Consider the following 14,461-nt stretch of genomic DNA (forward strand, 5'->3'; position numbering starts at 1 on the left):
GCCATAATGAATTGCACAATGAGAAGGATGTGCCTCATCAAACGCATATTATTGTTTCATCATGCTAGTCAAAATGCTTTACAAAGCTGGGATTTGGATCAGCGCTAAAACATTTTAAGGGGTCATTGGTGATAGCTCCACAAGTGTGTTTTACTGACGTTTTTATTGTTCTTAACAATTCAAAAAATTTGGAAAAATACCTTAGTTTGGTAAGAGTTAATCCCTTTTACCTCAAGCAAATACCAGATCTGCCTGACACCCCACCCCACCCTATGGTGGGCACACTGCCACTGCACAAAGCCCAGCACAGATTCTCCATCAGATGAGATACCACACCAAGCTCAACTCCCTGGTCCCTTTTCCTTATGAACCACGTCCCCCTGCAGAGGAGACTCTGGAGGGCTGAAGAAGTCCATCACATTTGTTTGCTCATATGCCAACATGCTATTTACTCAGTACAGCTTTAAGAAAAGATTTGCTCTTTTGGCTGTTGGCTCTCTCCCTCTGCAGTGGGAGAGCAAAACCAACACAACATCGTTATCTTAAGAACTGGCTGTAGTTTTAAATGTAATTTTCGTAGCAACAGAGAGATACATGTTTTAGTTACGACTGCTCAGAAGCGAAAGGATTTTCCCTACCTTGAGTATGATAACATTCACATTTTGAGCTTACAATGCTTCCTATATATCACTTTTCTAAGACAACAATCCAAATTCCATACAGGTTTCTTTTAGACACCAATCACTTTTAGGCATCTGCAAGTTCCCACTGTTGCTGCTCTTGTGATTTAGGCAAAGAGTCATTAAAACTGGAGGGCCTAATTCCCAGCCTCAATATAATACATCAGTAAGAAGTAATAAGCTCCAAGCTCCTTCATGAAGCAATATAGCTCCCCAGCTAAATAAATGGCACACACTACTGATTAAACAAAGGCACATGTGGCTTTTTTTTCTAAGCATTTTTTTGAAGCAAATGGACGAATATATAAGAGAAAAAGAAAGGGACAAGAAACCAGGAGTGAGAACTCAGAGAGCAGTAAGACATCACAGAAACCGAGATCTTGGACCCCAGGCACTGGAAAGGGGGACCTGAGAAACGCCCCTAGAGAACTTCTTGGAGCAAGTATTGGCTGAAAAGAGCTTAGAGCTGCAAATAGTCTCCTGCTGTTCAATTTGCACTTCACTCAGGGAAATGAATGCTATACATTCTTTGCAAATAAAGACTGAATCAAAGATACCCGATTCCATTAACAATTTCTTTTCCTAAACAGAACAATCTGAAATTACGACTTTTTAGGTAACTGCTCAGGACAGAAGTAGTAATAATGCTCTACTCTATGTTTCTGACACCTCTGCCTCCCTTCAGGGAGGCAGATCTCCCTTCATATACACATTATATATATTAAGATCTCTCTCTCTCAAGAGCTATATATAGATTCTATTCACAAGCAAGCACCACAACCACTTATTCATTCTTTTCATGCTTTACCTGCTCTTTTCAAGGCTGCCCTGATGCTAAAAATAGCTTCACATATTAGAGGAGGGTTGCTATAGATTCAGAATGGGTGATGTTAAGGAGACAGCTAAATCCCTCTTTGCCGAGGACGTGGAGGATCTGCGTGGATGTGGCTGACAGGCAGCTGTATTATTATCTGTGACCTGGGCTGTGGTGCCCTTTTATAAAAACTCTCAGGCTCCAAGGTCGGGGTATTTGTGTTCTAAGACTGCACTGAACTGCAAATCAATACAAATCATGGATGTCACCGTAAGTTCGAGGCTTTGGTTTTCATACTGTAGTGTCAGAGCACAGTACAACAGTACCTTCATACATTAATAGCACATTAGCTTCTTTTTAACTGGGAAAACAATTTAATATTCTGTTATATGGGCATATTTTTCTGCAGGCATTGATGTCTCCAAGTAAGGAAATATCAAAATGCTTCACTAGTTGTTCTTACTATAGAGCTGAAAGGATGACAATTCATCATCTATTTGATTACCTTCAAGACAGCAATGAAACCACATAAAAAAATTGTACTACATGCCGTTGTTTTGAACTTCTGGCAGTGTGTCCTCTGACAATGCTGACAAAGCTAATGTTAATTTTGGAAGTTACCTCCCTGTCTGCAGTTTAATGGATAGTGCAAATGAAAAACTGCTTATACATAACTTTCCAACTCATATACTGCATAAAACAGTGAAGTGTACTATAGATAAGTGTAATTTGATTTTTAAGGTTATGAAACCCACGTTTTCAAAATTTGTCTGACAAAAAGTTTTGGAATTGTAGGAAATACTTTATTTTGTCAAGCTTGAACATGTAGAAGTTTTGAGGACTGTCTCTAGAACATAGTTATCTCTATACTCTGCAATTAAAAGCATCTTAAAATATTTTCCAGCTTTTAGAAATCACTTTTCTACATTAGGAGAATACGACTGGTTGCATCCTTTCAGGATGATGAAGATTAATGGAAATAAGAAAGTGTCTAAATAAGACTTACTTTTCTTTCATAGTGTAGTAAAATTATTCCAAGTGGTAACAAGTGATCTTGAATTTGAAGGCAAGATACATGAGTTAAAGGGCAAGTTGCAAGAAGGAATGGATGGCAAAATATTGGTCATTAAAGTAACTCCTACCTAGAAACATGGGAGTTTTATTCCACAGTATACATTAGCTTGCAAACATGTCATAAACAAGGTTTGTTTCTGTATACAGAATACCATAAACTCACTCAGCTAGTTTAACTTTCTCCAAAATTATGTGATTTTAGAAAATTACAATGACAAGTTGAAGCTTGACAGGAAATTGTTTGCATGAGAAAAATTATGCTTTAGGAGTCCCATGTTAGGAACTGAATTTAATGTTTCATCTCCAAATACCAGTTTTCCTAGTTCTTAAAATTTGTGGATGGATTATGACCACATCTAAGATAAATGAGGTAGTCAGAAGAATATTTTCCTTTTGTTAACAGACTCAGATTATAGAAACCTGCCAAATACTGACTCTGTTAAGGCCAAGGTTCAAATAAAAGTTAGTTGTACAGTGAAAGAGTGGCATGGATTGACTAAAACAAGATTATTAAAATATATTAAAACAGATCCTAATATAACTTCACATAATACGATCCATCTTTTAAGGACTGTATATTTGAGGACAGTGTAATGCAAACTTGAAAGAAAATTCCATGATATGCTAAAGGAAATGGTTTTCCACTCAAATCTCACTTCACTTCCTGACCCTTACCTTTCATGTGGTTCTATTTTATTTCCATTCAAGAAAGGCAGTCATCTAGATACGTAACTGTTAACATTTTAACATATCGCTTGCAAATTGAATGTGGTTTCAGCAAGTAGCAGGATCTCCCCCAAGATACAAGCTGGAATATTTCTTTTTACTTGTTCCAGATACTTTCCTCAGCAGTTTTTTGAGTCTGCCATTTTTACTCCTAGAGTTGTGGATATTGCATAGCTCAGTGTTGCTGGCTGTAAGTAACATAACTTGTACAAAACAAACTTGATATTTGAAACTGTTAGACTAATTGTTCCCATTTAGGATAGTTATCCTTCCTGTTCCACTTAGGTGCCATGGAATGAATAGTGTCCTGGCAATACTTTCAATAGAAAGGTAGATGGTATTTCAGTACTTTATGTCTGAATGATATTGGTGATTAAATAACACAAAATCGTATTTAATTTGAAAAATAACACCTATTATTTCCAAAATCTGGCAATCAGTAGTATACTTGTACTAATGAAAGGTCAGTTCTAGCAGAATGGCTAATGGTATTATTAATTAAATCAGGTCTCACAGTAGTACTCTATAAGCATGCTCATAAAAAAAAGTGAAATAAGAATTTTTACTGATTCGTCCTACTTCACTGCTCAGAGCTCTTTATATCCCTGTATCCTTCAGTTTCCACTGAATGAGCAGCTATTGATCACCTCAACCCAGATACTATCAGCGTCTACATGCAGTTACTGTACTACTTTACTACATAAGTAATCCCACTGAAATCATAAGGTAGAATGAGGGTTGATTCTGTCATCATCATGCCCTATTATGCTCTTATACCTTATTTTTTAAAAATCTATCTGTGAGATTCCAAACACTTGACTATACCACTGTATATTGCAAATAATCTCTGCTATGAAATATTTTCTTAGCTTTAGGACAACCAGTGGAAAACACTGTGATGAACATGCCTGACCGGCTTGTACAGTTTGCAGGACTGACCTTGATTCCTGGATTAAGATCTCAACTTTTGGCTAAACAACACATCTCTAAAAGCACAGGTGTCTTCTGGAATATGTATGGAACATGCATAAGACCTTGTTTTTCTATTACATTATATCTTAGACTCGGACTCCGAGGCACCTTTCTTTTCCAGGTTTTCTATGCCAGATACATGAGCAGTGTTTAACTGCTTCTATGACTCAAGATAGTGACTCGTCACTCACCTTTTTATATAGAAGACTTTAGATTCCATACATTCAACTGTAAATGATTTGTACCTTGCCTCAATTGTCATCATAAGTGAATTATTATGACTATATATACGGTAGACATTATGCACAAAAATGTGTATCAGGAAACAAGGGAATGCGTATCCTTTCCCCTATGATTTAAAAGTGCAATGGACTGTAATTTTGCTCACATATTCTTTTTATTTTCACAAAACAAATCCAGTAGGAAACCATATAATTTAAAGAAAACAAGTACATTGCTTGTTTGTTGGTTGGTTGGGTTTTTTATTTCCACTTTAGTATATTTTTCTTGTCGCTTGCTTATTATTTTATTTCATTTTTCCCTCATATAATAACTCTGATACCAAACTGGAAAAAACAGATCTCCTTTTTTTCTTGGATTTATGTATTTGAAATGCCATCAGTCGCTTTTCACCATAACAGATCTAGACATAAAAGTAGGATTAAGCATTCTTTGCTGTCTTAGGAAAATGTTCATACTTTGGGGAATTTAACCATAATGCACTTCTAAAATCTCCTCAAATGAAAACTGGAACACACTGGAGGAGTTAGTTTCTGTATTCCATTTACTTCAATGCAGGCTGATAAAACTAAGTAGTATTTTGTGCATATTGATAATTACTTTTTAATTAAATTTTTGATAGGCTGAAGTCACTATACTTGTTTATGCATGCCTACATGCATGTGTAATCTTTTATCTCAGTAGAGCTGCCAGACTGTAAGCTCTGGAGACCAAAATTACCTGCCACAAAACAAACATGGCAATAGCAGTGACAAAGAACAATAGACAGGAGTCTACATAATATATCTCTAGTGGATTTATTAGGTAAAATTCTTTACTTTTTGTCAAAAAAAACCCCAAAACAGCTGTAGAGATAATATGGGAGGTTGCTTCCATGAATTATATTTTGATGCAAGTCTGCTTTATTATTTCCATAACTGAATCAGTCTTTATAGGGTCATATTGGCTTTATTTACAATACACATATTAACAAGGTCTTGCAGCTTAGTTTATTTTAATTATATTTTTTGAAGTTCACAGAAATTTTAGGATCAAAGTTGTTGCTATGAGTGTTCCCTTTATTTTGCAACAGAATGAATGAACGAAACAATCTGGTTTTCAAGATATTATGATAAGATTCTTACATAACTCTGTATTCATAGTCAAGAAAACTAAAATAGATGTTAGAAATTAAAAGTTTCATTAAAAGTCTTCATTTACCTATGATTCATTAGCATGTTAACAGTGTAAGTGATGTTACCATCAAATAAAGTGTTGAGCATGACTTAAACTAGCTCAGTCCATGATAATGAAGCAATTTCCTCATATTTTTCTTCTTGGAGATTTTCACATCAACTGAAAGTTTCAACTCCATTTTTAATAAAAGCCTTTGGTATTTTTTTCCTCCTATTAGCAGAACAAGCTTACCCTGGAATTTGAGATGTGTACTGTCCTCTTCTTGAGCTTTGGATTGGTGTTTATAAAACTAATTCCCAAAATTTGGTCTCAAAGTGGTCTGTAGATGGCCAACAGAACCACTGCCTTCAGATAAAAGTCTGACACTGCATTAGGCGACAAGTAGCTGTGGAGGTTTGGAGTGATTTGTTCACCCTAGAAGTACAGGAGCCTGGAATAAGGAAGGTCCATGGGTCAAATTCTACTTAACATGGCCTTCTAAAATTCCATCATCTGTCAGCTCTGCCTTCAGTTATACAGAATCAGGGCCAGGTTTTCAAAAGAACCAAGTTTTCCAAATTGTTTTTCATATTGGCAGCTTTAGTGCTCTAGAAATTCTGTCCCTACACGATGTATTTGACATTGATCTCCAATGGTGTTAAACAGGAATAATTAAGAGGAAAATTTCCACCGATAATTGGAATTTAGGAAATTCTATACTCTTATAATAGGATTAGATATCATATTATTATCTCTATTTTATCTTATTAACAAATACAATGCAATACAATGATTGCAGTTACTTATACAAAGATCTGGGATTTTGGAACAAGGGAGGAAACTGATGAACAATCAGATGCTATTTTTTCAAAGGCACTTTTCTAACAATGATTACACACTGAAATGGTAATTGCAACTCCAAAATAGCATAAAACAGCACAGCTGTTCTCAAAATAATGGACATAGCACAGGCTTGTCTATGACATTTTTTGTAACTGACTCTATCCTGGAAAAAAAATTAAATCCAGAAGTGCTTTTATTTAATAAATGACTTTATCAGCCAAACAAATAAAACTGCATTTCCCTTTTCGCACAACAACATTGACATCTAGTGGCTAGTTAAACTCCATGTTTGATATCCTTTGTATGACAGAAAATGTGGAACATACCATTTACTGAATTTGACAAAATAAATATGCATTTCAACAGCCTGCTCTCTTTACATAACCTCTAGATGATTACAGAATAACCGTAGTCTTTAATGACTAGTCCCAGTGATGTGAACTGCTGAGGGTGAGCTATTGCCCCTTGGCACAGCCCTACTGGTTTTCCCTGACTGTCAGGAATCTTAGGCTTGGGGAGTCAGCTGCCTGACTTAAGTATATACCTTGCTCGGGGCTCGTTGGGAGGCATAGTGCATCCCTAAAGTTGTACACAGGTACATCTAAAAGGAGAACTACACTTACTGAATGTGATGTTACTGGCATATGTGAACATCCATTTTTAGTTCTACTTGCTTTTCTACAAATTACTAGGGGACTTCAGATAGAGGGAGATGAAGAGCTGGAACACAACAGATGCCATGAGACTGTTTGTACTACGAAGACACAAAAATAAATGATCTGGCAACTTACTTCATAGACATGTAGAAGATAGGAAGGTGCCAATATCAAATAATGTTAGTCTAATTTCCTCATTTTTCGACAAAATAACTGGCTTAATGTAGAAAGAGGAAAGATTACACAGGATAAATCTCAACTTTACTAGCATTCTCGATGGTTCCACGTTACTTTCTCATAATCAAACTCAAATGTAGTCATACATGGCGTCTGCAAACAGCTCTTATAATGGATATGGTTGTCAGCCACTGCCTTGCCCTCACTCTCCGTACCAGTGGTAGCTGCCTCTTCTGGCCTGCTGACAAAGCCGCTTGATTTGCTTCATTAAAAATTGGACCGATTTTTTAATTAGCTAACCAAACTAATTTTGACCAAACAAATCAGAGGCTCCTGAGTTTAAGCAACTTAGCCAGAAGATCTTAGGAGGCAATCATCTCCTACAGGAAGGTTGAGGTATTTCTTCCTACCTGAATACTGATAAGGACTAAACGGCTATGCTCAGTGTTTCTTAGAAATATAGAGAGAAATCCAAGTCTGAAGAAGAGCAATAAAACAGAGTGATGATCAGTTCTTGCTTTCTGTACCAACTAGTGTAGGGCATTAAGACATTCTCTCAAGTAGCAACAAAGGACGTTTATCTTAGATACTAGGAAAAAAACCCTATATACCTAAGAGGTTAATAGATGAAGCTATTTATGCTGTGAAATCTCCTATACTGGAAGCTTTTAGGAACAGCTCAATAAGTATGTTAGGTATGATTCTTTGAATTCTGCATCTCCATGATTTAATACCTTCTTTTGGTACATACATATTGATAAAAGTACCCCCCGTAAAAATATGGGGGAATTAAATAAATAAACAGGTTACTTAAGGAAACATAATGCTACCCCCAAACAATAAGAACGTCAGAGGTCTGTCCTGAAGACACATCCCAGATGTTAAAATGCACCTTTTACTCTCCGGTACAAATGACATGAGTCAATATGTATTCATAAATCTCTTGATGTCAGCAACAGTTTCACCACCCATTTAATGAATTTGGATGTCTGAGAAGTGGCAAATCAATCAAATAATTTTTGTCTAGTTGTTTTTGCATACTGAGGCTATCTTCATGGTCTACATAATATGATCTGAGATTACATAGGTGACTGGAAGAAAGACAGTATTAATGTAAATACAGAGAAGCTGATGAACTCTTGGGATTATTTCAGAATCATGGATATTACCTTGTATTACTAAGAATATCCCTGGGAAGAATTTTTGAGGGAAGAAATTTCCATTTCTTCTTCCCAAAACTTTCTATGGAATTGTCACACTGAGTCATCAGAAAACAGAGTGACTAAAGTTCAGTAAAGAATATGTCAACGATTTGAAAACTTGGGAGAGAAAACATTTACTACTTGAAGGTTTTAAAATAAAGTCTGACTTAAGCTTTCTGGATACACTAGGTCTTAGCCCATTTCTAGATTTAGGGCAGAAGTAAAGTAAGAACTACAGTGATGCTGTCTCCTTTGTGGGCCATGAAGTTCAGGGCTACTGTAATTTAAGAGTATAGTTTCATGTTACTGCTAAGCTGATCTAATAGAGAGCTGCTGCTGAAAGGGCCACCCTTGTTTCTCACCTCCCCCTTCCCTCCTGTCCCATCCCTCCATCCTTAACCTTTTTTCGCACCAGCACTGTTACTCATCAGACACCACAGCAGGATAGTCAGAGGAGCTAGACTGGCAGAAAATTAAATACTGCAGTTCAGCAGAAGCGGTCAGACGGGCACTAGTGCCAGTTCAAGAAGAGGAATGCTCTCTTCAGCAGCATTTAACCATGGATTGATTTACCTCTAATGGAAAATTGTGCTCCTAAGGTCTGGTTATACAACCACTGAAATCCAACTTAAAACCATAGCACCTCCCGCCCTGCAAAGAGTTATGCCCACCTCTTCTTTTTTCCCTATCTTTGCAGTCCTGTGGGACTCAGATGAGAGAAGTGTCCTTTTTGGTGTCAAAGCATATTGATGCCAGATTTAAATTATGGAGATACTCCTATAGGATCAAGCTATAATCCATATATCAAGGGCTAAGGACAGGTCCAGTTTCAACTTCCAATTTATTTAGGAGGCCATTTCTGATCCACTTCCCCAGCTGTAGCTTACTGTAGCCCATATATAAAAAGCAGTCAGGTGATGTTGAAAGCAATACAGTCAGACATCAGAAAAGCATAACATAGTAAGATGAAATTAGCTAGCTGCTATTCTCAGAAAAGCTGTTCATAAAATAACTTCAGCATCTACAACAGTTGCTATAGTTGGACTCACTGCAGAATTTTCCTCTGTACCAGAAACTTTATTTTTTTTATATGCAGGCTTCTGTGGCCACAGCACAATGCCAAGAGATTAAAGAATTGTAAATCTTCCCTCTACCTTCCCCACTTTTCTTCAAAGTGCATAATCAATGATATGTTGGCCCAGTTTCCAGAATCATGTCAGGATTCATTCACACTAAAGCAGTCTGCCATTTCCGTAAGAGAGGAACAACAAAAAGATGCCTGCCATTACAGCTTTGTGGGTATACATTATTTATTTTGAGATATTTAAATTATTAATTAGGATAATTCCACTTTTGCAACAGAGTCTCTGCCCTTTAGAAGAAACAGGCCACATTCAGTAGGACTTCAGCAGAATACTGCACACACTCAAATAAGTATATTGCCACTCCATTCCTTTCCACGGGACACTTTAGCATCACCTTTACATCCATTCAGAGTGATAACAAAATGAGTGACACAAATACTAGGTCAGGAGAAAAAATATGTTTGCTTTTAAAACTGAGATTTGGTAGCCAAGGTAAGAAGGTACACTGTCAACTATGGTGTGTGATTGCCTTACTCCATAATAGCAACTAGCTGCAACTTATATTTTACAACTTATATATTACAATGACAGCAGTTGTATTTCAATTTTGAAAATTTCCCTGTATTAAGTGTATCTGTAGTTTAAGACTCCAGGAATCAATAACACGGCTGGAAGCTCTGATACAGTCCAGAAGAAAATATCTGTGATGGATTAAAGCATTTCAGACCTCGGCAGTCAAAATGCTGGTTCAGGTATTGTGTGCCCTAATGTTTGATGGGAAACAATATCAACTCCTTGACAGCTGTTTGCTGTATTTGATGACTTAATGCTGAAGACCGGTATTTCCCAGCTAGCTTATGAGAAAACAGTTTTAGTTTATAAAGCTCCTTTCCCTGATGCAACCCACAGGCTCCCAAACTCTGTCACCCAGTTGCCGTTGGTCCTCACAGACAAACTGGGTCACATATTGCCTTTCCTTCTTCTAACTGCGAGATGCGATTGAAAACAAGAGAAACCGCTAAAACGTGGAAATCAATGTTACATATTACCTTGCCGAGGCTGCCAGGGCGTTAATACGGCTGTGAGCGAGGTCTGTGCCGCGGTGAGGGCAGCGCACACACCTACTGCATGAAGCCCGGCCCCGGGGACGTCTGGCAGCTCCTGCCCGCCGAGGAGCACCCTCCCAAGGCCCTTCCTCCCTGAGGGGCCTCCTCCAGAGCGACCTCCGCCCCCCCGACCCCTCCCGAGGGACCCTTTCCCGCCGGGCACCGCCGCCCCCGCTGCCCGCAGCCGGGTCTGAGCCGTTACGGCCCCCCCAGCTCAGCTCCTCCAACGGGCAGTCCCTCCCCGAAAGCGCCGGGGGTGGTGCGGGGCCGAAGCGGGATGTGGAGGAGAGGGGCTCGCTAAGGCCTCTCTGGGAACCACTGCGGCCGAGTCCTACCTTCCCAGAGGCGGAGACCGCCGGCGCCGTGCACCGGGTTCCCGGGCAGGGAGACTCCCCTCGCCCCTAAACATGATGAGCGGCTTTCCCCTCCCCTCCCCTGCCGGCGCGGCTCGCCCTCCCCCGCCCGCCGGCGCCCCGCCGCGCTCCGCCGGCTCCCCGCGCCCCTCTGCCCTGCGTCGCGCCGCCCGCCAGCGGCGGAGGGAGGCACTCCCCGGCGCGGCCCTGCTCCGCCTCTGCCCCCGGTTTCCGGGAGGGGCCCGCGGGAGCAGCCCGCGGAGCAGCGTCGCGGCCGGCGAGCACGGCCGGGCGGCGGAGGCGGCCCTCGCCCGCGTCGCCAGCCAGCCGCCCCCGCCGGGCGGGCGGGCCGCGCCGCCGCCATGGTGCCCAACCAGCTGCGCCTCTCCGCGGCCGTGAGTTGGGCCCGGGAGGGAGGGACGGAGGGAGGGGGCCCGGCAGGGGCGGGCGGCGGACAGGCCTCGGTGGAGGCCGCGGCCTCCATCGCGGCGGGGGTGGGGCCGGCGGAGGGGCCAGGCCGTGCCTGAGCGGGGAGAGGGCCGAGCCACCCTCCCCGTGCGGCGGGTGGCCGGGGGGGCCGCGGCCTGTGCCCCGCGGCCGTCCGAGGGCCGCTCCGGTGGCGGTGGGACGGGTCTGGCGGGCCGCCCAGCAGGCTGGGGAAGGGCTGGGCGGCTCTCGGGGCGTGAGAACGGCTTCGAAGTCGTGTCGGGCCCACACGGGCCGTTTTTCGGTGTGATTTTTCACCGTGGGGCTCCACAAAGCTCTAATCCTCCCTGTCGTGGTCTGCTGTTACCTACCTTTTACTCCTGGTTCTCCTTTTGTAGTTTTACAGCTTTAATAAAGGGGCAATATTTTGTGGGTGTCTTTTCTCTTTGTTAGGGGTGTTCGCTGTACAGTATATGCAAATACTCCTCGTAATTGGTTTTACAAGGAAGAGTAGGTTTGAAGCTAATTGTACTTACTCTCAGGTTTTTTCTCCAAGTAGGGGTTGCAAAGCCTCCAAGACAGCTTCAAGGTGGGGAGAGCGTTTTGCAGTGAAGGATGCTGATGCCCCGCACAGCACCCTTTTTCCAGCCAGGACGGCTCCTCAAGCCCCGTTCTAGATCCCATGCTCCCTTCAGACCCTCCCAGAGTGGTTTGTTTGTACCAAAATGAGTACTGGGGTCAGTTTTGGGCCATACCCGGGCTGTGAGCAGAGATGAGCACAGACGTGTGTGCTGAGCAGATAAAGGGAAGGATGGGAGTGACGCTTGTGAGGGGGGTAGCAACATGAGGGCTGAGCTCAGGAGCCACGAGTTGGGATTTTGTCTGTAGCATTGTTTTGCCCTTTTTTTTTTTTTTAACTGTCTTTTTGTGTTCAGCTGCATGTTGTGGTCAGGAGTCCACGTGAGCTATGATGTGTCCGTTTCACTAGTGTGTGTTTACCCCAGTGGAGAAGGTTAAAGAAGGTGCTTTTTCTGGATGCAAATACTCCTGTAAATGCAGTGTTCTGTATTGACATCAACAGTTGACATCTCCTCTATCTGCCGTCAGCTGCGTACAGTGTTTGTACATTTACTGTGTTTAAGTTGCCGTTTTTTAGGAGCCCTAAGTTAGTGGGCTTGGTTGTCTCCAGTTGCTTCACTATTAATTAATCCAGGATGTTGGGATTACTTAAATGTCTGTGATTTAAATGCATCCGAAAGCATATTGGTACTTGTTTTAGTTTTGTGGTTTCAGTTTGTTTTGTTGTTTGAGGGGGAAAAAAAGTTCAAAGTGGGTGCAACAGACAAAGCACACTGTACCATTTAAGTTATGCCACTTTCAGGTTCATGTTTTGATAAAATATTTGGTATTTACCTTACTAATTTACTAAAAGCATTCTGAGTTTCTGACAAATTCCATCAAAGCAAAGATTATATTAAAGGATTTATCAAATAGTGAAAGTAGTTATTTTACATTTTCTTGACAATCTTGCATGTCCATGTCTACATATGCCTCTTTTAAAATCTAACTTGGGCACAAAGCTGTGGTGTCTGCCCCTCTTTTACTACAGTTAAATACATTTGCCTTATCTGGGATTGTTGTTTGGCTTTTTTTGTGGAGAAGGGGAGAAATTAGTCTTGAAATTTCACAACATTAAGCAGGTATCTGTTTACACTGTCCTTCCAAAATGGAAAGATTCATTTATGGATGAGATTCTTTGATGGAGTTCATTTTTATGTTTTACCTAAAAGTCAGGTCATCTTGGTATCATCCTACGGCATCAGGTCAGTAATTGTTCGGTCCTGGTCTCCAAGAGTGCCGTCCAGCACTGCTGGTGCTGCTGATGTCAAACCCAACTTCGGTACAGTACCTGCCTGTCCTGCCTTCAAAGAAGGAGTGACCTAGAAGTGTCAGGACATCAGTTGTGGGTTGTATTCTTTCACTCTGAATTTATCTTTGAGTGATTGTAGTGATTCAGAGGAATGGCTGAAGCTGTGAAGAGGTTTCCTGTCGGAAGAGCAGCCTCTCAGGACCTAGTCCTTAGCCATGCCTGCCCTTATATTCACAGTCACAGCTTTCCAAAAGGCAGTCATCAACTTCTGAGAGCCCTACACTATGACTCTGTTGGAGAAGCTTTTCTTGCATCTTTTTTTTTTTTGAGTCATTCCCGGAATCAGTTGGGAGGTGATTACCAAGTATGTCTATGTCTTTGCTGAGGCCCATCATCCAAGGGCAACCACTTTTGGAAAATCTCCTTTTATTTGACCTTTTCTCTTCTTGCCTGTTTCTGTACTTCATCTGTCTCATGTTGACTTTCATGCACATTGTATTGGCTTGGACTTTCTCCCCTTTCGAGTGTGAAGGAAGCTCTCATTGTTCATCTGGGAAGCATTACTTTTGCTATTTAAAACATTCCTGGATTACCCTTATATTTTTAAAATTTAAAGGCCAAGTATAAATATATTTGCTGCACACTCATAATATATTCAGCTTTTTTTAAAGATCACATAAGCTTTATTAACAAAAGTAGTGACAGGCTTGTTATTAGAACCACCTCAGCTAGGAGACCTTGTCACGGTTTAACCCCCGCCGGCAACTAAGCACCACCCAGCCGCTCGCTCACTTCCCCTCCCTGCTGGGATGGGGGAGAGAATCGGAAGGGTAGAAGTGAGAAAACTGGTGGGTTGAGATGAAGACAGTTTAATAGGTAAAGCAAAAGCTGCGCACACAAGCAGAGCAAAACAAGGAATTCATTCACTCCTTCCCATCGGCAGGCAGGTGTTCAGCCATCTCCAGGAAAGCAGCGCTCCATCATGCATAACTTGGGAAGGCAAAACGCCATCACTCTGAGCGTCCCCCCTTCCTTCTTCATCCCCCAGCTTTATATGCCGAGCATGACGACATATGGTATGG

General features: G+C 41.2%; 2 protein-coding genes across 3 annotated transcripts in view; one reads left to right on the forward strand and one right to left on the reverse strand.

Annotated features, from left to right (window-relative positions):
• LGI1 (leucine rich glioma inactivated 1) overlaps window positions 1-12,231 on the reverse strand; it is a 32,489-nt gene extending 20,258 nt beyond the window's left edge. Inside the window, exon 1 of one of the 2 annotated variants that reach the window (XM_072869649.1) lies at window positions 12,046-12,231. The gene's annotated coding sequence lies outside the window, so the exon portion shown is untranslated. Of the gene's footprint in view, window positions 1-10,673; window positions 11,087-12,045 lie in introns of those variants that run through there. The other variant, XM_072869650.1, reaches the window with a different exon arrangement.
• LOC140655319 (protein FRA10AC1 homolog) overlaps window positions 11,321-14,461 on the forward strand; it is a 29,634-nt gene continuing 26,493 nt past the window's right edge. Inside the window, exon 1 of the mRNA XM_072869653.1 lies at window positions 11,321-11,478. Coding sequence (XP_072725754.1) covers window positions 11,446-11,478 — 33 coding nt within the window. The 5' untranslated portion in view covers window positions 11,321-11,445. The remainder of the gene's footprint in view (window positions 11,479-14,461) is intronic.

The sequence above is a fragment of the Ciconia boyciana genome, chromosome 8 (assembly GCF_034638445.1).
Source record: "Ciconia boyciana chromosome 8, ASM3463844v1, whole genome shotgun sequence".
Classification (NCBI taxonomy): domain Eukaryota; kingdom Metazoa; phylum Chordata; class Aves; order Ciconiiformes; family Ciconiidae; genus Ciconia; species Ciconia boyciana.